Source organism: Mustelus asterias, unplaced genomic scaffold, assembly GCF_964213995.1.
Source record: "Mustelus asterias unplaced genomic scaffold, sMusAst1.hap1.1 HAP1_SCAFFOLD_92, whole genome shotgun sequence".
Classification (NCBI taxonomy): domain Eukaryota; kingdom Metazoa; phylum Chordata; class Chondrichthyes; order Carcharhiniformes; family Triakidae; genus Mustelus; species Mustelus asterias.
The window spans coordinates 683,669-706,190 of record NW_027590141.1 but is presented as its reverse complement, the minus strand read 5'-3'; the positions used below and the strand labels follow the sequence as shown (position 1 = coordinate 706,190).

The 22,522-nt window shown below is 45.5% G+C and overlaps 3 protein-coding genes across 6 annotated transcripts in view; 1 reads left to right on the top strand and 2 right to left on the bottom strand.

Moving 5' to 3' along the window:
* Nucleotides 1–22,522, bottom strand: part of LOC144484092 (uncharacterized) — a 407,989-nt gene that overhangs the window by 77,154 nt on the left and 308,313 nt on the right. The gene's annotated exons all lie outside the window — the stretch shown is intronic.
* LOC144484100 (uncharacterized) lies at nt 670–9,392 on the bottom strand. Its single transcript, XM_078202650.1, has 2 exons — nt 9,335–9,392; nt 670–3,180 (listed from the first exon to the last, which is right to left on the bottom strand). The coding sequence occupies exon 2, from the start codon at nt 2,819–2,821 to the stop codon at nt 2,231–2,233; it is 591 nt and encodes a 196-aa protein (XP_078058776.1). The 5' UTR covers nt 2,822–3,180; nt 9,335–9,392; the 3' UTR covers nt 670–2,230.
* LOC144484095 (uncharacterized) lies at nt 9,154–12,933 on the top strand. 2 transcript variants are annotated; one of them, XM_078202641.1, is made up of 3 exons: nt 9,154–9,250; nt 9,938–10,035; nt 10,959–12,933. In XM_078202641.1, the coding sequence occupies exon 3, from the start codon at nt 11,091–11,093 to the stop codon at nt 11,931–11,933; it is 843 nt and encodes a 280-aa protein (XP_078058767.1). In that variant the 5' UTR covers nt 9,154–9,250; nt 9,938–10,035; nt 10,959–11,090; the 3' UTR covers nt 11,934–12,933. The 2 variants fall into 2 exon arrangements, with proteins under 2 accessions (XP_078058767.1, XP_078058768.1); XM_078202642.1 differs by having other exon boundaries at nt 9,154–9,445; nt 10,959–12,091.

Below are 22,522 nucleotides of genomic sequence, written 5' to 3'. Positions count from 1 at the left end.
TCCTCCCTTGCCTCTCTCAGTATTCTGGGGTATATCCCATCAGGCCCTGGGGACTTGTCTACCTTAATGTTTCTCAAGAACCTCAATATCTCCTCCTTTTTGATCTCAACATGACTCAAACTATTCACACACCCTTTCCCAGACTCATCATCCACCAAGTCCTTCTCTTTGATGAATACTGACGCAAAGTACTCATTTCCTCGCCATTTCTTCTGGCTCCACGCATAGATTCCCTCCCCTGTCCTTGAGTGGGCCAACCCTCTCCCTGTTGCTCTTTATATATGTATAAAAAGCCTTGGGATTTTCCTTAATCCTGCTGCCCAATGCTTTCTCGTGACCCCTTTTAGCCCTTAGACTGAGGTGAAAGGACTGAGGGGATGGTTGCTAAATTTGCTAATGGCATAAAGATAGGTAGGAAAGTTGTGAAGATGACATAAGGAGACTACAAAAATATGTATTTTTATTTTTTTAATTTCTTTTTCTTTGTGTTTCTTCATTTTTCTTCCCCCCTCCCACTCTTTCCCCCTACTTTATTCCCCTTCCCTTACCTTTTCTCCCCCTTTGCTAAATCTTACCTCATCCCATTCATTCCACCCACCCCCCACCCCCCCGCCCCACAAATCCCAAACATCTTCATTTTAGCTTCTCTGGCTTTTGGCCATTCACACCCTATATTCTCTCTGTGGACAGCTATGAGCAGTCTTTTCCCCTGGTTTCTGTGGCTATGATTCATTTCTAATTCCCTCATCCGGCAGTATAAACATCTCCCACTTTCTCTGCCTTTTAGCTTTAACAAAGGGTCATCTGGACTCGAAACATCAGCTCTTTTCTCTCCTTACAGATGCTGCCAGACCTGCTGAGATTTTCCAGCATCTTCTGTTTTTGGTTACAAAAATATATAGATCGGTTAAAACAGGGGCAAAGATCCGCCAAATGGAATATAATGTGGCAAAAAGTCAAATCATCCATTTTGGCAGGAAGAATAAAAGAGAAGCTTATCATTTAAATGGTGTGAGATTGCAGAGCTGAGATTACAGAGGGATCTGGGTGTCCCAGTGCTTGAATCACAAAAGGCCGGTATACAGGTACAGCAGGGAATTGGGAAAGCTAATAGAATGTTGTTGTTTATTGCGAAGGGAATTGAATAAAAAAGTAGGGAGATTATACAGGATATTGGTGAAACCATCTGGAGTACTGTGTACAATATGGCTCTCATTTAGGAAAGATGTAAACACATTGGAAACAGCTCAGAGAAGGTTTACTGGACTAATACCTGAAATGGCTGGTTTGTCTAATGAGGATTGATTGGACAGGCTGGGCTTGTATCCACTGGAGTTTAGAAGAGTAAGAGGCGGCTCGATTAAAACAAATAACAGGAGAACTTCTTCCTCTCAGAGGGTCTGAATATCTGGAACTCTCTTCCTCAAAGGGCAGTGGACGCAGAGTCTCTGAATCTTTTGAAGGCAGAGCTGGACAGATTCTCAATAAGCAAGGGGCTGAAAGGTTATCGGGGGGTCGGCGGGAATGTGGAGTTGAGGTTACAATCAGATCAGCTGTGCACATATTGAATGGTGAAGTAGGCTCGAGGGACGTACCCCTGTTCTGAATATGCATATTCATCTGTTATCACATCCTGTACAATAGATTGGAGCATTTTCCCTCTGGCTGATGTCAGGCTGATGGGTCTGTGGTTCCCCGTTTTCTCTCTCCCTCCTTAAAGAGTGGGGTTTCATTTACCACCTTCCAATCTGCAACAACCATTCCACAATCTATAGAATTTGGAAAGATGACCACCAATGTATCCACTATCTCCACAGCCACCTCTTCCAACACTCTGGGATGTAGATCAGCAGCTTTTTGGGGATTTATTCACTTCCAACCCCATTAATTTCTCCAGTGCTACTTTTTCACGAATACTAATCTCTTTCAGTTCCTCATGCTCACTACTCCCTCTGCATGCTTTGCGAGCCTTCCAAACATAATTGCGAACAAAATATCTTTAAACTTCCCAACACCCTTTCACTCTGTGATCCTTGAGAAATCCAAAGCCAGATATTCGCAACAAGGTTAAAAGATTATCAGCCCACTGGAGGCAAAGTGGTGAGTCCGGCCAGTCCAGCAGAAAGAGAGCCTCCAATTCTCCCCAGTGACCAACTGTGAGAATGAACAAAATACAGTCCTGGATGTAATTGAGAGCAGAAACAATAACAGCAGAATCCAACCCCTGGAATCACATGTGAACTCGCTGGTGTCTCCGCAGGTTGGATAACTGAGTGAATCCTTTCCCACACTGAGAGCAGGTGAACGGTCTCTCCTTGGTGTGAACTCGCTGGTGTGTCTGAAGAGTGGATAACTGAGCAAATCCCTTCTCGCACTGAGGGCAGGTGAACGGCCTCTCCCCAGTGTGAAACCGTTGGTGTGTCTTCAGATGGGATAACTGAGTGAACCCATTCCCACACTGAGAGCAGATAAACGGCCTCTCCCTAGTGTGAACTCGCTGGTGTGTCCGCAGGCTGGATGACTGACTGAATCCCTTCCCACACTGAGAGCAGATGAATGGTCTCTCCTCATTGTGAACTCGCTGGTGTGTCTGCAGGGCAGATGACTGAGTGAATCTCTTCCCACAATGAAAGCAGATGAATGGCCTTTCCTCATTGTGAACTCGCTGGTGTGTCTGCAGAGTGGATAATCGACTGAATCCATTCCCACACTGAGAACAGGTGAACGGTCTCTCCCCAGTGTGGCTGCGTCGATGGGTTTCCAGGTGAGAAGGGTATCTAAATCCCTTCCCACAGTCCCCACATTTCCACCGTTTCTCCATGGTGCAGGTGTCCTTGTGACTCTCCAGGTCGGACAATCAGTTGAAACCTCATCCACACACAGAACACGGGTACAGTCTCTCCCCGCTGTGAATGCTGCGATGTTTTTTCAGGCTGTGCAACTGAAGTGTTTTCCACACGCAGTGCACTGGAACACTCTCACCCGGGTGTGTATGTCTCAGTGCTTTCCAGTCACACTGATGTTTAAAATCTCCTGAAGCAGACAGAGCAGAGAAACATTTCTCCTTCTAGATTCAAAGGCCGATGATATTCAGGTCCCGATGAATTGAGTGACTCTGTCAGATGTTGACGTGATGTTTGGTTTGAGATTTCTGTCTGTAAACCCTCACCTTCTGATAGCCTGTAAAAGGTGTTTACAAAAGTCATCAGTGTCAGTACAGGATAGAAATTCAGAGCAGACAATTCTAGTTTCTATGGAACATTCTTTCCTCTCTCATTCCCCAAAAGCTGTAAATCTCCATCCCACACACTCTCCCTCCATTCTCACTCTGCTGTATCTAATATTCACCCTTTCAATTCTCCTGAAGGTGCTGATTGAGGCTGATTGACAGATCCATGCTCACTGCTTCCTGTCCTGGACACAGAGAGCTGAAAATCTCCATGCAGGCTGCCAGACAGTCTATACAGAGTCATAGAGGTTTACAGCATGGAAACAGGCCCTTCGGCCCAATTTGTCCATGCCGCCTTTTTTTTAAACCCTTAAGCTCGTCCCAATTGCCCGCATTTGGCCCATATCCCTCGAAACCCATCTTACCCATGTAACTGTCTAAATGCTTTTTAAAAGTCAAAATCATACCCGCCTCTACTACTATCTCTGGCAGCTTGTTCCAGACACTCACCATTCTCTGTATGAAAAAATTGCCCTTCTCACCTTAAACCTATGCCCTCTAGTTTTAGACTCCCCTACTTTGGGAAAAGATATTGACTATCTACCTTGTCTGTGCCCCTCATTATTTTATAGACCTCTATAAGGTCACCCCTCAGCCTCCTACGCTCCAGACAAAAAAGTCCCAGTCTATCCAGCCTCTCCTTATAACTCAATCCATCAAGTCCCGGTAGCATCCTAATAAGTCTTTTCTGCACTCTTTCTAGTTTAATAATATCCTTTCTATAATAGGGTGACCAGAACTGCACACAGCATTCCAAGTGTTGCCTTACCAATGTCTTGTACAACTTCAACAAGACATCCCAACTCCTGTATTCAATGTTCTGACCAATGAAATCAAGCACGCTGAATGCCTTCTTCACCACTCACAAAGCCATGCTGACTGTCCCTAATCAGTCATTGCATCTTGAAATGCCTGTAGATCCTGTCTCTCAAAATACCTTCCAACAACTTACCCACCACAGATGTGAGGCTCACTGGCCTGTAGTTCCCAGGCTTTTCCCTGCAGCCCTTTTTAAACAAAGGCACAACATTTGCCACCCTCCAGTCTTCAGGCACCTCACCTGTGACTATCGATGATACAAATATCTCTGCTATGACTGAACTAAAAATATATTTAATGGATCGGATGGCTCTAGTTGGGTTAACATAGAACATAGAACATAGAAAGCCACAGCACAAACAGGCCCTTCGGCCCACAAGTTGCGCCGATCACATCCCCACCTCTAGGCCTATCTATAGCCCTCAATCCCATTAAATCCCATGTACTCATCCAGAAGTCTCTTAAAAGACCCCAACGAGTTTGCCTCCACCACCACCGACGTCAGCCGATTCCACTCACCCACCACCCTCTGAGTGAAAAACTTACCCCTGACATCTCCTCTGTACCTACCCCCCAGCACCTTAAACCTGTGTCCTCTCGTAGCAACCATTTCAGCCCTTGGAAATAGCCTCTGAGAGTCTACCCTATCCAGACCTCTCAACATCTTGTAAACCTCTATCAGGTCACCTCTCATCCTTCGTCTCTCCAGGGAGAAGAGACCAAGCTCCCTCAACCTATCCTCATAAGGCATGCCCCCCAATCCAGGCAACATCCTTGTAAATCTCCTCTGCACCCTTTCAATGGCTTCAACATCTTTCCTGTAATGAGGTGACCAGAACTGCGCGCAGTACTCCAAGTGGGGTCTAACCAGGGTCCTATAAAGCTGCAGCATTATCTCCCGACTCCTAAACTCAATCCCTCGATTAATGAAGGCCAGTACGCCGTACGCCTTCTTGACCGCATCCTCCACCTGCGAGGCCGATTTAAGAGTCCTATGGACCCGGACCCCAAGGTCCTTCTGATCCTCTACACTGCTAAGAATGGTACCCTTCATATTATACTGCTGCTTCATCCCATTGGATCTGTCAAAATGGATCACCACACACTTATCCGGGTTGAAGTCCATCTGCCACTTCTCCGCCCAGTCTTGCATTCTATCTATGTCTCGCTGCAACTTCTGACATCCCTCCAAACTATCCACAACACCACCTACCTTGGTGTCGTCAGCAAACTGACCAACCCATCCCTCCACTTCCTCATCCAGGTCATTTATGAAAATGACAAACAGCAAGGGTCCCAGAACAGATCCCTGGGGCACTCCACTGGTCACTGACCTCCATGCAGAGAAAGACCCCTCCACAGTTAAGATACAGGGGGTTGTGATTAATGATGATCTTGAACTTGCTGCCTGTGGGGGTAGTCAAGCCGAGGGGATCAATAATTTCTAAATGAGATTGGATGGGTGCTGCAGGGTTACAGAATGGGACCCACTCCAGACGGACAGAACTGCTCGACAGACAGTTTATAGTTTAGTTTTGATAATTTATTAATTAGTGTCACAAGGATGCTGACATTAACACTGCAATGAAGTCACTGTGAAAATCATGAAAAACTATGAAATTACTGTGAGAGTCGGTATGGACTCGAGTTGTCCAATGGACTCCTTCTGTGCTGGAATGACTCTATGACTGGAAATATATAACGTAGCTACAGGACTATATTACAAGACTGGAAATAATAAATGCATTTATTACAGGACCAGAAGTAAATCAGTCCCATATAATAACACCAGAGACTGTCTCTGCTCAAGTTTAGCTTCTGCTCGACTTTAAAAGAGTAAGAGGCAACTTAATTTAAACCTTCAAGATCCTGAAAGATCTTGGATGTGGAGAGGATGTTTACTCTTATGGGAGAATCTTGGGGTCACTGTTTTAAAAAGTGTTGTAACAACACCAGGTTAAAGTCCAACAGGTTTATTTGGTAGCAAATACCATAAGCTTTCGGAGCGCTGCTCCTTCGTCAGATGGAGTGGAAATGTGCTCTCAAACAGTGCACAGCAGTCACGGGCATTCAGCCTCGGATCTTCAGGTAAGCGTTCTCCAAGGCAGCCTTCACGACACACGACAGCGCAGAGTCGCTGAGCAGAAACTGATAGCCAAGTTCCGCACACATGAGGACGGCCTAAACCGGGATGTTGGATTTATGTCACATTATCAGTAACCCCCACAGCTTGCCTCCTGATCTTACTAGCTGTTTTGTCTGGAGACAATACACATCTCTTGAACCTGTGCTTAATGCTCCCTCCACCCAAATTGTCTGTATCTTTACGACCTGGCTAGCTGTAGGGATTCGCATTCTAATCAGTATTCTGTAACTTGATTTTGTGTCTCTGTGCACTGTTTGAGAGCAGATATCCACTCCATCTGACGAAGGAGCAGCGCTCCGAAAGCTTATGGTATTTGCTACCAAATAAACCTGTTGGACTTTAACCTGGTGTTGTGAGACTTCTTACTGTGCTTACCCCAGTCCAACGCCGGCATCTCCACATCATAAAAAAGTGTTGCCCATTGAAGACAGAGATGAGAAGATTTTTTTTCACTCAGAGAGTCTTGAATCTTTGGAACTCCCTTCCTCAAAAGTAGAAGTAGAGTCTGATTTCAATAAGGAATTAGATACATTTCTTGGGGATCAAGGGATACGGGGGGTGGGGGGGGAAGCGGGATTATGATATTGAATTTGATGATCAGCCATGACCATAATGAACGGCGGAGCAGGCTCGAAGGGCCGAATAGCGTCCTCCCCACTTCTACTTTCCAGTATGTTTCTATGTAAACATGAGGAGCCTGGGGCTGAAATGTAACCAAATATTTTGCCACCGCTTCAGGCAACTTTTCACACTGAAACATAGAATCTAGAAGTGGGGGTAGGTCATTCAGCCCTTCGAGCTTGCTCCGCCATTCATTATGGTCATGGTTGATCATCAAATTCAATATCCTAATCCCCCCCCCCCACCCCACTCCCGTTCCCCCATATCCCTTGATCTATATTCTGTGGCAGTGAATTCCACACATTCATCACCCTCTGGGTAAAGAAATTTCTCCTCACCTCAGTTCTAAAAGGTTTACCCCTTATCCTCAAACTATGACCCCGAGTTCTGGACTCCCCCCACCATTGGGAACATTCTTCCTGTATCTACCCTGTCGAACCCTGTTAGAATTTTTAAGTTTCTATGAGATCCAACTCTTCCAAACTCCAGTGAATATAATCTTAACCGATTTAGTTTCTCCTCATATGACTGACTTGCCATCCCAGGAATCAGCCTGGTAAACCTTCGCTGCACTCCCTCTATAACAAGGACATCCTTCCTCAGATAAGGACACCAAAACTGTACACAATACTCCAGGTGTGGCCTCACCAACGCCCTATAGAACTGCAGCAAAACATCCCGATCCCTATACTCAAATCCTCTTGCTATGAAGGCCTACATATCATTTGCCTTCTTTACTGCCTACTGTACCTGCACGCTTACTTTCAGCGACTGATGCACGAGGAATCAAACATCTTGTTGAGTAAATACCTCCCTCAATTTACACCTATTCAAGTAATAATCTGTCTTCCTATTATTGCTACCAAAGTGGATAATCTCACATTTATCCACATTGTACTGCATCTGCAATGCTGACGCCCACACACTCAGCCTGTCCAAATCACGCTAAAGCATCTCTGCAGCCTCCTCACAGCTCACCCTCCCACTCAACTTTGTATTATCTGCAAACTTGGAGATAATACATTCCGTTCCCTCTTCCAAATCATTAATATATAATGTGAAGAGTTGGGGTCCTAGCACAGATCCCTGCCAAACCCCACTAGTCACTGACTGCCAATCAGAAAAAGACTCATTTATGCCAATGCTTCACTTCTTATCTGCGAACCAGCTTTCTATCCATCTCAAGACATTCCCTGCAATCCCATGTCCTTTAACTTTACATAGCAGTCTCATATGTGAGACCTTGTCGAAAGCCTTCTGAAAGTCTAAATAAACCACATCCACTGGTTCTCCTCGGTCAACTCTACTACTTACATCCTTACAAAATTCCAATAGATTCGTCAAGCATGATTTCCCTTTTGTAAATCCATGCTGTCTTTGTCTGATTATACCACTGCCTTCCAAATGCCGAGTTGTGAAATCCTTGATAATAGACACCAGCAACTTCCCCAATACCAATGTTAGGCTCACTGGTCTATAGTTCCCTGTTTTCTCTCTCCCTCCCTTTTTGAATAGTGGGTTTACATTAGCTACCCTCCAATCTGTCGGAACTATTACCGATTCCAAGGAATTTGGGAAAATAACCACCAATGTATCTACTATTTCCAGGACCACTTCCTGAGATACTCTGGGATGAAGCTTATCTGGACCTGGAGATTTATCCACCTTCAATCCCATCAATTTCCCCAAAAACTTCTCAACTGATGCTGATTTCCTTCAGCCCCTGACTAACACATGTTTCTTTCAGCACTTCTGGTACATTATTCACGTCTTCCTTTGTGAAGACTGAAGCAAAGTACCAATTTAATTCCTCAGCCATTTCTTTATTCCCCATTATGAATTCTCCCATTTCTAACATTTGTCTTTGTCAATCTTCTTCTCTTTACATAGTAATAGAAACTTTTACAGTCAGTTTTTATGTTCCCTGCTTGCATCCTTTCATACTCCATTTTTCCCTTCTTAATCAATCCCTTGGTCCTCCTTTGCTGAATTTTAAACTGCTCCCAATCCTCGGGCCTATTGCTTTTTCTTGCCGATTTGAATGCTTCTTCCTTGAATCTGATACTATCTCTAATTTCCCTTGTAAGCCATGGCTTGGCCACAATTCCCTTACCACTCTTGCGCCAAACAGGAATAAACAACTTCTGGAGTATGTACATGGTCCATGGATTCCTCTCGGCTGCAAACATTAGCTGCAGCCTGCGAGCGGGTGAAGCTGTTTAAAACCTGTTGCTCAGATTGCTGTGCATTCCGGTCACTAGGACCCGGTTGGGAACAGAAAATGCCTAAGCCCCACCCACTCTCTGTTGCGTCACCAAGACACCAGCGCATGCGCTCCGCTCCCTGCTGAATCAAGATGGCGGCTGTTAACCTCGCCTCGTCCCGGGAAAAAGACCTGAAGCTGCAAACACGGGACCTGCGGATTACTATTAGAGGTTTGAGACCTTCACCAGATATTTAGAAACCCTCTCCGTCCATCTGCCGGTTCCAATCCTCCCTCCATGTATCCGCATCCTTACCGGTTGTTGATGAGACAGAGGAACGTCCCTCTCCATTGCCATCGTCCACGTTACGCATGCGTCAAACACTGCTTCACTGTGGATAGGGGACATTCCCCACCGCGAGGAATGGTGGGTAAAACGCACGCCATCGAAACTCCTCATTTGTGAACAGTAGCTTTTTCTGCTGCGATGTGAAAATTAGGGTGCAGTTAATAAAATTAGGAATCAAATTGTACTGTAATCGAAGTGCTCAAGGCATCCATTATCCACCAGGAAGTAGGGGAATGGAAATTCTCAACCAAAGTATCTGAAATTGATACATAATGAGGGGGAAGTCGATCCGTAGCTTTAATGAACATCAACACGCAAAAATGGAACTTGACGACTTTTAACCAGCTCGCCCTCTTGACATAGAAGTGTCATAATGGGAAATGTGTGTGGTGGATAGAGCTGTTTCTGGGGCACAGGGGATTGTGGGATCCACGGCCCCATTAAACAGCAGCTATTGGTATGTGTTTTATTAGAGGAGCATCAGTGACTGCAAACATTAACTCTATTTCTGTCTCTATAGGTGCTGTCTAACCTGATGAGTATTTACAACGTTTTCTCTTTTCATTTCAGATTTCCAGCAGCTGCAGTGTTTTGATTTTGTTTAGTTGAAGGCGTTGCTCATGGAACTGAATCTAGAAACAAACGGACCATTTAAAGCTGTGTTTCAAGTAAGGAAAAAGTAGTTCTGTCGGGGATTTTCATTAAATTTTCATTTAGAAAATTTTCAAATTAATAACTGGAACATGGACATTACTGGAATTACCAGCAATTGGCTAAACCTCCTTTGACAGCAGCTTCCAAAACTACAAACCTCTTCTCCAATATGGATTAGGGCAGTTTGTGCATGGAAACCCCACTACCTGCATTTACTCTTCAGAATCACACACTATTCTGATTTGGTAGTTTACTGCTCTGCCTTCACAATCACTCGGCCAAAATTCTAAAACTTATTTCTGAGCAACATAGTACAGTGGCACAGGGTGGCACAGTGGTCAACACTGCTGTTTCACAGCACCAGGGACCCGGGTTCGATTCCAGCTTTGGGTGACTGTGTGGAGTTTGCATGTTCTCCTTGTGACTGCATGAGTTTCCTTTAGGTGCTCCGGTTTCCTCCCACACCCCAAAGGTGTGCAGGTTAAGTGGATTGGCCAGGCTAAATTGCCCCTTAAATGCAGGAGGTTACAGGTTACCTCAGGATTACAAGTTGTTTTGAGATTGAAAGCGACATTTGGAGGTGATAGTTTTCCTGCGTCCTTTGAGTTGGTGAAGGTTGTGGTTTGGCAGGTTCTGTCAAAGTTCTTGTCCAGTTGTCGATGTATAAAGTCCTTACCGTTCATTCCCTCCCTGTTTCATCTCTATCTTTCTCCTCCCATTAAGGTTGAATTCTTGTGTAGATCTGGACTGGGTGGCAGGTTTCCTGAATTGAAGGACATTAACAAACCATTTGAGTTTTTAATCACAATCCAGCAGCTTTCGTGGTCACTCTTTCCTTGTGCCGGCTCCACAAATTACCGGATTCATTCAGCTCAATTTCACAACCTACCTTTGTGTTTATCACTGTTTTTTTCTCCTTTTTGAATTAATTTTACAGCATATTAGAAGAGGATGATTTGTAGGTGGGAAACTCAGATCAAACATCACATCAGGATCTGACAGACACCCAATTCATCAGGGCCTGAACATCATCGGCTTCTGAACATGGAATCAAAAAGCACCATTCACAATGGGGAGAAGGTGTTTACATGTTCTGTGTGTGGACGAGGTTTCAGTCGCTCATCAAACCTGTCAAAACACAAGTGCTGTCCCACTGGGGAGAAACCGTGGAAATGTGGAGACTGTGGGAAGGGATTTGATTACCCATCTGAGTGACATATTCATCACCGCAGTCACACGGGAGAGGCCATTCACTTGCTCTGTGTGTCAGAAAGGATTCACTAAATCATCCCACCTTCTAAGACACCGGCGTGTTCACACTGGGGAGAGACCATTCACCTGCTCCGTCTGTGGGAAAGACTTCACAAACTCATCCCACCTCCTGTCACACCATCGAATCCACAGTGAGGAGAGACCTTTCCAATGCTCTGACTGTGAGAAAAACTATAAAAGGAAAAATGATCTGTTGAACCATAAACGCACTCACACTGGGGAGAGACTGTTCCCCTGCTCCGTGTGTGGGAAGGGATTTACCCGTTCATTCGACCTACTGACACACCAACTTGTTCATACTGATAAGAGACTGTTTAAATGTCCTGACTGTGAGAAGTACTTTGAAAGCCAGATGGATCTGCTGATGCACCAACTCACTCACACCAGGGAGAGGCCCTTCACCTGCTTTTTCTGTGGCAAAGGCTTCACTTGGATGTCCAACCTACTTAATCACCAAAGGAGTCACACTGGGGAGAGGCCGTTCATCTGCTCAGTGTGTGGGAAGGGATTCACTCAGTCGTCCACCCTGCTGACACACCAGCGAGTTCACACCGGGGAGAGGCCATTTCCTTGCTCAGTGTGTGGAAAGAGATTCAGTCGTTCATCCACACTGCTGAGGCACCAGCGAGTTCACAAGTAACGGAAGGGATTGGATTTAGAATCTGCTGTTAATCGCATCCAGGACTGAACCATGTTCATTCTGACAGTTGGAGTTTGTTGCTGCTGATATTAATAAGCATGAAAGCTGGTGTGTGCAGTGATGTTGTTTGTAAATGTTGATTAAATCAGCTTTGATTCAAACACAGTGTTTTGGATTTCTCCAATAATAAGAGGAGAATGATTGATCTCCTGTTTTTGACAGTGCCATTATTTGGGCCTTTTCTTACTCAAGATTATTTCTGTTCTCTGATTCATCTTCTTCCGGATTAAACTCTGAACTTTCATCAATCCTATCAATCTATTGAAGACATTGGGTGCTTGATTAAACCCACCTGATGTTAGTGTCATTGCCTTTTGGAAGATTTCCCAGTTTTCTGAAATTCATCGTGGTTCTGGTGTTGATGTAATGATGGGAGTTTCAGTTCCAATGCTGATGATGTGGGGTCTGTGCTGACAGAAACACAGAATCCTCACAGTGCAGAAGGACACCATTCAGCCCATTGAGTCTGTCCTGGGTCTCTGAAAGGGCATTGTACCCAGTGCTACTTCCCTGCCTTATTCCCGTAACATTGCACATTCTTTCTTTTTGGATAGCAATCTAATTTTCTTTTCAATACCTCGATAGAACCTGCCTCCACGACCTTCTCAGTGAATTTGTTCCAGACTCCAACCCACCTCTGAGTGAAACATTTTTACTCACATCACTCTTACTCCTTTGCTAAATACTTTGAATCTGTGCCCTAGTTCTTGGTGCTCTCTTGAGTGGAACCAGTTTCTGACTATTTACTCTGTCCATACTCATTGCTCAACCCTAATTGCCCTTGAACTGAATGGTTTGCTGGACCATTTAAAGACCCACATTGCTATGGATCTGGAGTCACACGTGGAACATACCGGGTAAGGGTGGCAGATTTCCTTTCCTAAAGGACTTGAGTTTTGTATGACGATCGGCAATGGTTTCATTAAAAGTTTATTTCTGGATTTTTTTTGTTATTGAATTCAAATTCCACCGTCTGCCATGGTGGCATTCGAACCCAGATCCCCAGAACATGACTTTGCGTTTCTGGATTACTTGTTCAATATTACTTCGCCACTGGCTGCCCCGAAACTCATAAGAAATCTTACACCAGAAGCTTTGACCTGGATATCTAACTCAGAGATTAGTATTTAACACGGTTTTTGCTTCTTCTCTCAGACAGGAGAAGAAGAAAAGAAACCACAGGCTTCTTCTGTTTGAGTGTTCTGTTTGGGTGTGACAAATTGACCTGTAATGTTTCACTTTACACACATCTGGAGTTCTTGTGAACCACCCATTGTAGAATTATATTGCAGAAGAAATCTGTTATTTTCTGGATCAATCAACTCTCTTGGAATCTTGTTTATTAAAACTCCACCACACGTACTGCATGTGAGAGCCTTTGAAATGTTCTGATCTTTGCAATTGTCATAGTTGATTTTGATGGTTTCCCTGGCATGCAAAAGCTCTACACCACCCGCTCCCCCATGGACACAAATCTCCCAATTGCTAAAGAAATCGACAGAGTTTGGGAAGATTGCAGTGCCAAACTCGTCAGACTCTTTTGAGAAATAGAATTTTTGTTGGGGAAGATTGCACCCTTTATGTTTTCAAGAAAGTGACGCTAATGTGCCTTTAAGAAATGTATTTTTTAAAAACATGTTCTCCGCAGTTTGTAAGCAGCTTTATTTTATTGTGGCATTGGCTGCTTGCTTAGATGTCCTTTTATTATTGCTTAAATTTGCTGTCTCAGTGTAAATGATCTCATGGATTTGGTATCTCGGTGTAAGTGGTCCTTGGATTTGACGTCTCAGTGTAAGTGGTCCCTGGGTTTGGTGTTCCGGTATAGGTGGTCCCTGTATTTGGTGTCTGGGTGTAAGTTGTCCCTGGATTTGGTGTCTTGGTGTCAGTGGTCCCTGGATTTGGTGTCTCAATGTTAGTGGTCTCTGGATTTGGTGTCTGGGTGTAAGTGGTCCCTGGATTTGGTGTCTGGGTTTTAGTGATTGGATTTACTACTATTTACTGTGTATTCATGTCTCAGTGGAAACATTCTGTCCATATCTACCTGTCCATCCCATTTGAAGACCTGTATCCAAAGAATCATAGAATCCCCTACAGTGTAGAAGGAGGCCATTCAGCCCATCGAGTCTGCACTGACTCTGCAAAAGAGTATCTTACACAGGCCCACCGCCAGCAACTGCACACATTTACCCTGCTAATCCTCTAACCTGCACATCTTTTGACTGTGGGAGGAAAGCAGAGCACCTGGAGAAAACCCCTAAAGTCACAGGTGGAATGTGCAAACTCCTCACAGACAGTGAGGCAGCAGTGCTAACCACTGTACCATCCTGTAGAGATGAACCTTTATTTTGAGATTGCCATGTGTAAATCCTCCTCTTCTAACCCCCTGTAAAAGGAGTTTCCGAAATCCATCCAGGATAGAAATTCACAACATTCTCTCCTCCTGCTCCAGCTTTGTCACCAGGATAAATCCACTCGTGTCCACTCGGTAGCTTCTCATTTGGGGTCTGCGATTTACACAACGTGTTTCCGGAGAATCTCGTCCACCCACAGATCCATTGCGCCCGCCATCCCCCCTTTACCCATCGTGGATCCGAGAGAAAAGTGTCTGTTCATAATCATGGCTGACACTGCGGATGTTCCAAAGACAGGGCAGAACCAGGCCTGCCCACTGCTCTCCTGAGCTGTGGATAGGGGTCTCAACCAGGGGAATGATGGGTAAAAACACCACCATTGACAGTCCCAATTAAATGGTGAGAAAACCCAGAAAAAGATGCAGGTTCATAGAAATCATAGAAACCCTACAGTACAGAAAGAGGCCATTCGGCCCATCAAGTCTGCACCGACCACAATCCCACCCAGGCCCTACCCCCATATCCCTACATATTTTACCCGCTAATCCCTCTAATCTACACATCTCAGGACACTAAGGAGCAATTTTAGCATGGCCAATCAACCTAACCCGCACATCTTTGGACTGTGGGAGGAAACCGGAGCACCCGGAGGAAACCCACGCAGACACGAGGAGAATGTGCAAACTCCACACAGGCAGTGACCCAAGCTGGGAATCGAACCCAGGTCCCTGGAGCTGTGAAGCAGCAGTGCGAACCACTGTGCTACCGTGTCAGGGCTCAGTCAATGAGGAACTTTAGAGGCAGGTTTTTTCTGGTGGGCTGTTGGAAATAGTGGAGGTAGTTCATTGCGAGTTCACAATCTTGAAGTTATATGAGCTGCTTACACTTATTATTGGACGTGAGGATGCAGGAAAGAGGGAATGGGCAGAGCACCTCAAAACCTCCTAACATGTTGTAGATATCAAAAAGATTGACACTCAGCTTAACATACAGCTGATTTATTTAACTTTTAACCAGAAGATTAAAAACATAACTGGCCTGGAGTTTATCATCAGTAGTAGAAACAGACCCCAAAGAATATGGTTCAGTAGTGGCTGTGATTAAAAGTAAAATACAATCAGTGTATTTCTGATTTATTTCTGAAATCACTGGGTCTCAGTGGATGAGACGAATGAGTGACTCCTTTCCCACATTCAGAGGAAGTGAACATTCTCTCCTCAGTGTCAATGCACTGGTGTACAGTGAGATGAGATTACCTGAACTCAGACCAAAAATGACAACACTTGAATCATCTCTAGTCAGTGTGGATTTGTTGATGGGACAGCAGTTCCCTGGAACTTTTGTTGCACTTCCCGCAGTTCAATCTCGTCAGTGTGAACTTGCTGGTGCGTCAGCAGGTGGGATGAATTAGTGAATCCCTTCCCACACTCCGTGCAAGTGAACGGCCTCTCCCCAGTGTGAACGTGTTGGTGCCTCAGCAAGTTGGATGAATTAATGAATCCCTTCCCACACACAGGGCAGGTGAATGGTCTCTTCCCAGTGTGAATCCACTGGTGTGTCAGCAGAGTGGACATCTGAGCAAATCCCTTCCCACACTCTTTGCAGGTGATCGGCCTCTCCCCAGTGTGAATCCACTGGTGTACAGTGAGGTCGGATGATTGTGTGAACCTACTCCCACAGTGAGAACGGTCTCGTGTCAGTGTGAAACATGTTGATGGCGTATTGGTTCCCCAGAACTTTTGTAGCCTTTCCCACAGTCTGTGTATTTAAAAGGTCTCTCTGCAGTGTGAACTGGTTGGTGTCTCAACAGATATGATGAATGAGTGAATCCCTTCCCACATTCAGTGCAAGTGAACGGCCTCTCCCCGGTGTGAACGAGCTGGTGTCTCAGCAGGTTGGTTGAATTTGCGAAGCTCTTCCCACACTCGGTGCAGGTAAATGGCCTCTCCCCAGTGGGAACGCACTGATGAGTTTCCACACAACACATGTACGGTTTCTCCCCACAGTGAATGGTACTTTCTCCTTCCATGTTTACAACCCAATGATTTCAGGTTTGGATAAATTGAGTGACTCCATCAGATTCTGATGGGATGTTTAGTTTGAGTTTTCCAACTGCAAATCCTTCCTTCCAATTGCCATGTGAAATTATTTCAAAAGAGAGAAAAGGGAATGAGAGACAAGCCACAAAAGCAGGCTGTGAAATTGAGCTGAACAAATTTGGTCATTTGTGGGGCAGATACGAGAAAAATGTGACCATGAAAACTGACATTGTTGTGAAAAACTCAACTGGTTCACTGGTAGGGGAACCTACCACCTTGTCTGGACTTACACCAGGCTCTTCTCTATGGGAGGGGAGGGAGAGGGTGAGAAGTGGAGCGGCATGGGGTGACGGGAGGGAATTTTATTTACTTACAAATAAACCAACCTCCAGCACCGAGGAGGACCAGGGTAGTCGGTGTATGTGAACATCATCCCTCCAAATTTCCCTTCAAGTCACACATCACCCTGACTTATCTGGCATCTTATTCTGGATGCACAGAAATTCCCTCCATTTAGCATCATACAGTTCTACAGTGCAGAAAGAGGCCCTTTGGCCCATCATGTCTGTGCCAGCCAGCAAGCACCTATCTATCCTAATCCCATTTCCAGTAATTGGTTCATAGCCTTGAATACTGTGGTGTTTCACCTGCTCATCTAAATGCTTCTTAAATATTGTGAGGGTTTTTGCCTCTACCATCCTTTCAGACAGCGAGTTCCAGATTCCCATCACCCTCTGCGTGAAAGGTTATTCCTCCACTCCACTCTAAACCTCCTGCCCCTTAACTTAAATCTATCTCCCTGGTTATTGACCCCTCTACTAAGGGGAAAAGTTCCTTTCAATTTACCTGATTTATATTCCTCATAATCTTGTACACCTCAGTCAGGTCACCCCTCAGCCTTCTCTGCTCTAAGGAAAACAACCTCAGCCTAACCAGCCACTCTTCATAGTTGAAATGGTCCAGCCCAGGCAACATCCTGGTGAATCTCCTCTGCACTCTCTCTGATGCAATCACATCCTTCCTATAGCGTTCTAAACAGAACAGCACACAGGACTCGAGTTATGAGTAACAAGTGTTTATACAGCTCCAACATAACCACCTAATCTACCTGTCCTGCTGGCTTCAGGGATAATTGGGAATGCTCCCCAATGTCCCTCTGGTCCTTTATATTCCCTGGCCTTATCCTCGCAAAATTAATCACTTCATACTTTTCAGGGTTAAGTTCCATTTGCCACTGTTCTGCCCACCTGACCAGCCTGTCTGTATCACCCTGCAATCCAAGGTTGTCCTCCTCGCTATTTACCACACCACAAATGACAATCTGTTCAATTCTATCACACACCCATCCCTGCTTTCTGTACCAACATTGTCCTTCCACACAGTGAACACAGATGCAAAATACTCATTTAATACCTCAAATACATCTTCCGGCTCCACACCCAGGTTGCCGAATGGGCAATTGATTCCTAACCTACCAACCTACTTACTCTTTCCCTGATTACCTTCTTGCCCTTAAAATATTTATAAAGCATCTTGTGATTTCTTTCCTTCTCTGCCACCGCTCTGCCTCATCAACAAGACATTGGGACTCAGAGGGTTGATGCAGTTTGATGGACAAGTTGTCTCCATTCTGAACAATGGGGAACAAGCCCCTCCCAGTCATTGACAATATTGCCCCCTACAAAGATGGCGATCACCCATGCGCACTGCCGCACATTGCCCCCAATAAAGATGGAGGCCGTTAACGCACGGGCCGGTCTCAGGGATCTTTGACCCGCTCGATGTAACCGGAGAATTTTGGGGGGAGTTCACAGATCCGCACAACCTGTTTACGAAGCCTTCCCGTCCACTCGCCGGTTCAATCGTACCCACCGATCGGCGATTTTCCGCTGACAAATTATGGATCCCAGGTAATAAGCATTCGCCGTCGCCATTACCCGTAATGCGCATGCTTCAGTCGGAGCCCCTCTTTCACCCTGAATGGTTGGAGGACCAACTGCTCCCCCGCGGTCCTCCAGACCCGCCCTCCTCCTCCTATTGGTCCGGAGCTGCCGTCATTGTGATCTGGCACATGCGCAGTCCGGTCAGGCTGATGAGGCCGGACACGCGATCTGAATGTGGAGCATGCGCAATTCCTTTGTTCTCCTCGGGAGCGAGAGTCCTTTGTCCCGGAGAAGCGGAGTCAGCGTTAGGCGGTGGCTGGGAGGATTTGGAAACACTTTGTGGATCCGCAAACCCTTCAGAATCATTGTCAGCTCCCTGGTTTGCAGCTGCGGGGCTTCTCCCTCCCTCCCTCCCGGGAACAGGCCCAGGTTAACGGCCCCATCCTGGCTCAGCCACTGGAGGATGGTTCACATCAGAGGATGGGGGAGGGGGACAATAAATAAGAGGTTACACTTTGGCCTCAAATCAATGAGGACTCTGATCTCTGGGAAGGAAGGAAACCCTGGGAGGTGGGCGGGGAGGATTCACAAACACCCGCTGGAGACCCCAACACTCCCAATAAGACCCATTGGTTTTATTGTCAGTCTGCAGACAGGAGCTGGAGAACTGAACCCAGAGGAGAGGGAGGGAGAAAACTGGGAGTGGAGGAAAGAAGTGGTGAGATGGGTTTGGATTTCAGCCCAGGGAGGAGGGAGAGTGTGTGGGACGGGGATTTACTGATTTGGGGGAACAAGGGAGGAAAAAATGATCCAGAGAAATAAGAATTGTCTGTTTTGATTTTTTTTCCTATACTGACAGTGATTTTGTAAACTTCTTTTGCAGAATATTTGAAGTGGAAGTTTTACAGACAGGAAACTCAAATCAAAATTCTTACTAATATTTCACAGTTGCTCGATTTATCAGCACATGAACACTCTCAACCTTTGAATGCGGGAGGAGAAATGTTTCTCTGTTCTGTCTGTGGGAAAAGATTTCAAACATCAGTGTGACTGGAAAAGCACCGAGACAGAGGGTGGGAGAAAAGATTTGTGAAGATATTTCACACTGGGTTTGCCAGGCTGACCAACTCTCTGAGAAAATGAAAGGACATCCTTCATGAGTCTGTTGGAGCAGGTGAGCAGTATTGTGTGCGGTGCTGCTGGAACTGCGTGGGTGGACAGGGGCTGGTTGGCAGCCAGAACAGTTGGAAGAGGGTGCTGCACAGATCCATCTTACGGGTGAAACAGCGCCCATACGCCATGCAGCCTGGCACACTGGACTCAAACACGGGACAATCCATTGAAATATGAGATGGTTGTTCAATGTGGGAGTTGGTTGCAGGACAGGGAGGGGGGAAAGTGTTCAGGATGAGGATTTACTGCTTCACAGGAACAAGTGAGGAAACGATGTTCCACAGAAAGTAGAAATGTCTGTTCTGAATTTCTATCTTGTATTGATCATGATGTTTCTAAACTCCTTTTACAGGATATTTGAAATATACACACACTAAATCATCCAACCTGGAGAGACACGAGGACATCTACACCATAGAGAACCCATGGAAATGTGGGGACTGTGGGAAGGAATTCAGTTCTCCATCCCAGCTGGAAGCTCATCAGCGCAGCCACACTGGGAAGAGTCTGTTCATCTGCACCGTGTGTGGAAAGAGTTTTAGTCGAATGTTCAACCTTCGCACTCACCAGCGACTTCACACTGGGGAGCGGCCATTCACCTGCTCTGTGTGTATGAAGGGATTCAGCAGTTCATCTCACCTGCTGAAACACAAGCGTGCTCACACTGGGGAAAGGCCTTTCACCTGCTCCGTGTGTGGGAAGGGATTCACTAACTCATCTGATCTCCTGATACACCAGCGAGTTCACACCGGGGAGAGGCCGTTCACCTGCTCCATATGTGGGAACAGATTCACTCAGTCACAAAACCTAATGAGACACCAGCGAGTTCACAAGTCTTCTGGAGGCAGATTCCCCAGTTATTGAACAGGTAATCACATCCTGCACTGACCCATGTGCATTCTGATAGCTATGGTGTGTTTCTGCTGCTGTTAATAATTGCTGTAACCAGCTTGAGTTAACAATTCAGGTATTTGTTCAAGTTCAGATAGACTAATGGATCAACCAGGGTCTAATTGAATAACAGAGCAGACTTGAAGGGCTGAACAATCTATTCCATTTCCTGAGTAGTCTGTCCACAGGACTGTCCTACTCTTTAACTCTGCTCCATCGCTGGTTCCTGGTGAAGTGTCTTCCCCCCCAGTTCTCCCATTACTTTCCATTCATCAGCTGGTGTTTGAGCCCAAGTTTATTGGGAACAGGAGGAAATCATTTATCCCCCTTGAGCCTGTTCTCTTATTGACTGGGGTCACGGCTGATCTGTGACCAAACTCCATTTACCCAGATATTGTTTTAATCCTGACTTCCCCAATCTGTTACAATGTGATTTAAAAATAACTTTCATTTATATCAGAACTTTAATGTAGGAGAGTGTCCCAAGGTGAATCTCAGAAACATCAACTGACAGAATCAGACAGACAGAGGAACACTGAGGAACACGATAGGAAGGATGTGATTGCACTGGAAAGAGTGCAGAGGAGAGTCACCAGCATGTTGCCTGGGCTGGAGTGTTGGGAAGGCGATTTATTATCTAAATGGGGAGCGACTTCGGGGTGCTCCAGTGCAGAAGGATCTGGGTGTCCTCATTCACCAGTCACAGGAAACCAGCATGCAGGAACAGCAGATTGTAAAGAAAGTGAATGGAATGTTGGCATTTATAGCTAAAGGATTAGAATATAAATGTAAGGAACTATACAAGGCATTGGTGAGACCACACCTGAAGTATTGTGCATAGTTTTGGTCCCTTTATTTGAGGAAAGATGTCGTGGCATTGGAGGCAGTTCAGGGGAGGTTCACTAGATTGATTCCAGAGATGACGGGTTTGTCGTATGAAGAGATATAGGCCTATACTCTCTGGAATTTAGAAGAATGAGGGGAGATCAAATTGAGGTGTACAAGATGATAAAAGGTATGGATAAAGTAGACGTGGAGCGGATGCTTCCTCTTGTGGGGCATTCTAGGACAAGAGCTTATAGTCTTAGGATAAGGGGCAGCAAATTTAAAACAGAGTTGAGGAGAAACTACTTCTCCCAAAGGGTTGTGAATCTGGAATTCGCTACCCTGAAGTGCGGTGGATGCTGGGACAGTGAGTAAATTTAAGGAGGAGTTAGACAGATTTTTAATTGGTTATGGGGAGAAGGCAGGAAAATGGGAATGAGGAGCATATCAGCCATGGTCGAATGGCGGAGCAGACTCGATGGGCCGAATGGCCTAATTCTGCTCCAATATCTTATGAGCTTAACACAGCCTTAAATGTATTCAATGGCCAAGCCTCCTACTTACTGGAGAAGGGATTTCCAAAGACTAATGATCTTCATAGAGAATACGTTTCTCCTCATGGTGTAAACTGAGAGACCTCTTATTTTCAACTGTTCCATAATTCGATATTACCCCATGAGGGGAAACATCCTCTCAGAATCTACCCGGTCAAGCTCCCCCAGGATCTAATATGCTTCACCAAGATCACCTCTCATTCTTCTGAATTCCAATGGGTAAAGACCCAACCTGTTCCACCTTTCCTCAGAAGCCAAACCCCCTCATCACAGGAGTCAGGCTAGTGAACATTTTCTCATCTGCTTCCAATGAAAATGTGTCCCAGCTTAAGTAATCCTGAGCCGGAAAGCAGGCAGACACAATGTTGTGAATTTCTATCCTGGACTGAGAGTGATGGGTTTTGGAAACTTATTTTACATGGGTTAAAAGGGGAGGATTTACCCACAGCAAACTGCAATCAAGTGAATGTTTAACAAAAAACAAAGTGCTGGAAAATCTCAGCATGTCTGACAGCATCTTTGGAGAGAGAATAGAGCCAACGTTTCGAGTCTGAATGACTGTTTGGAGAACGGTCATCCAGACTTGAAACAGTGACAGAGGTGAAAGACCTGATGGACCGAATGGCCGACTCCTAATTCTTGAGGTGAAACATGTCACCATGGTTGTGAACAATCATGTTCAGCCTCGGACAATTATCAGGGAGAGAGATGGAGTCGGTGGCTGGGGAGTGAAGTTTGTAGCAAAGACTGAAACCAGTGACTTCAGTCTTCCCAATATATAAAATATCTGTTCATCCAGGACTGGATGGCAGA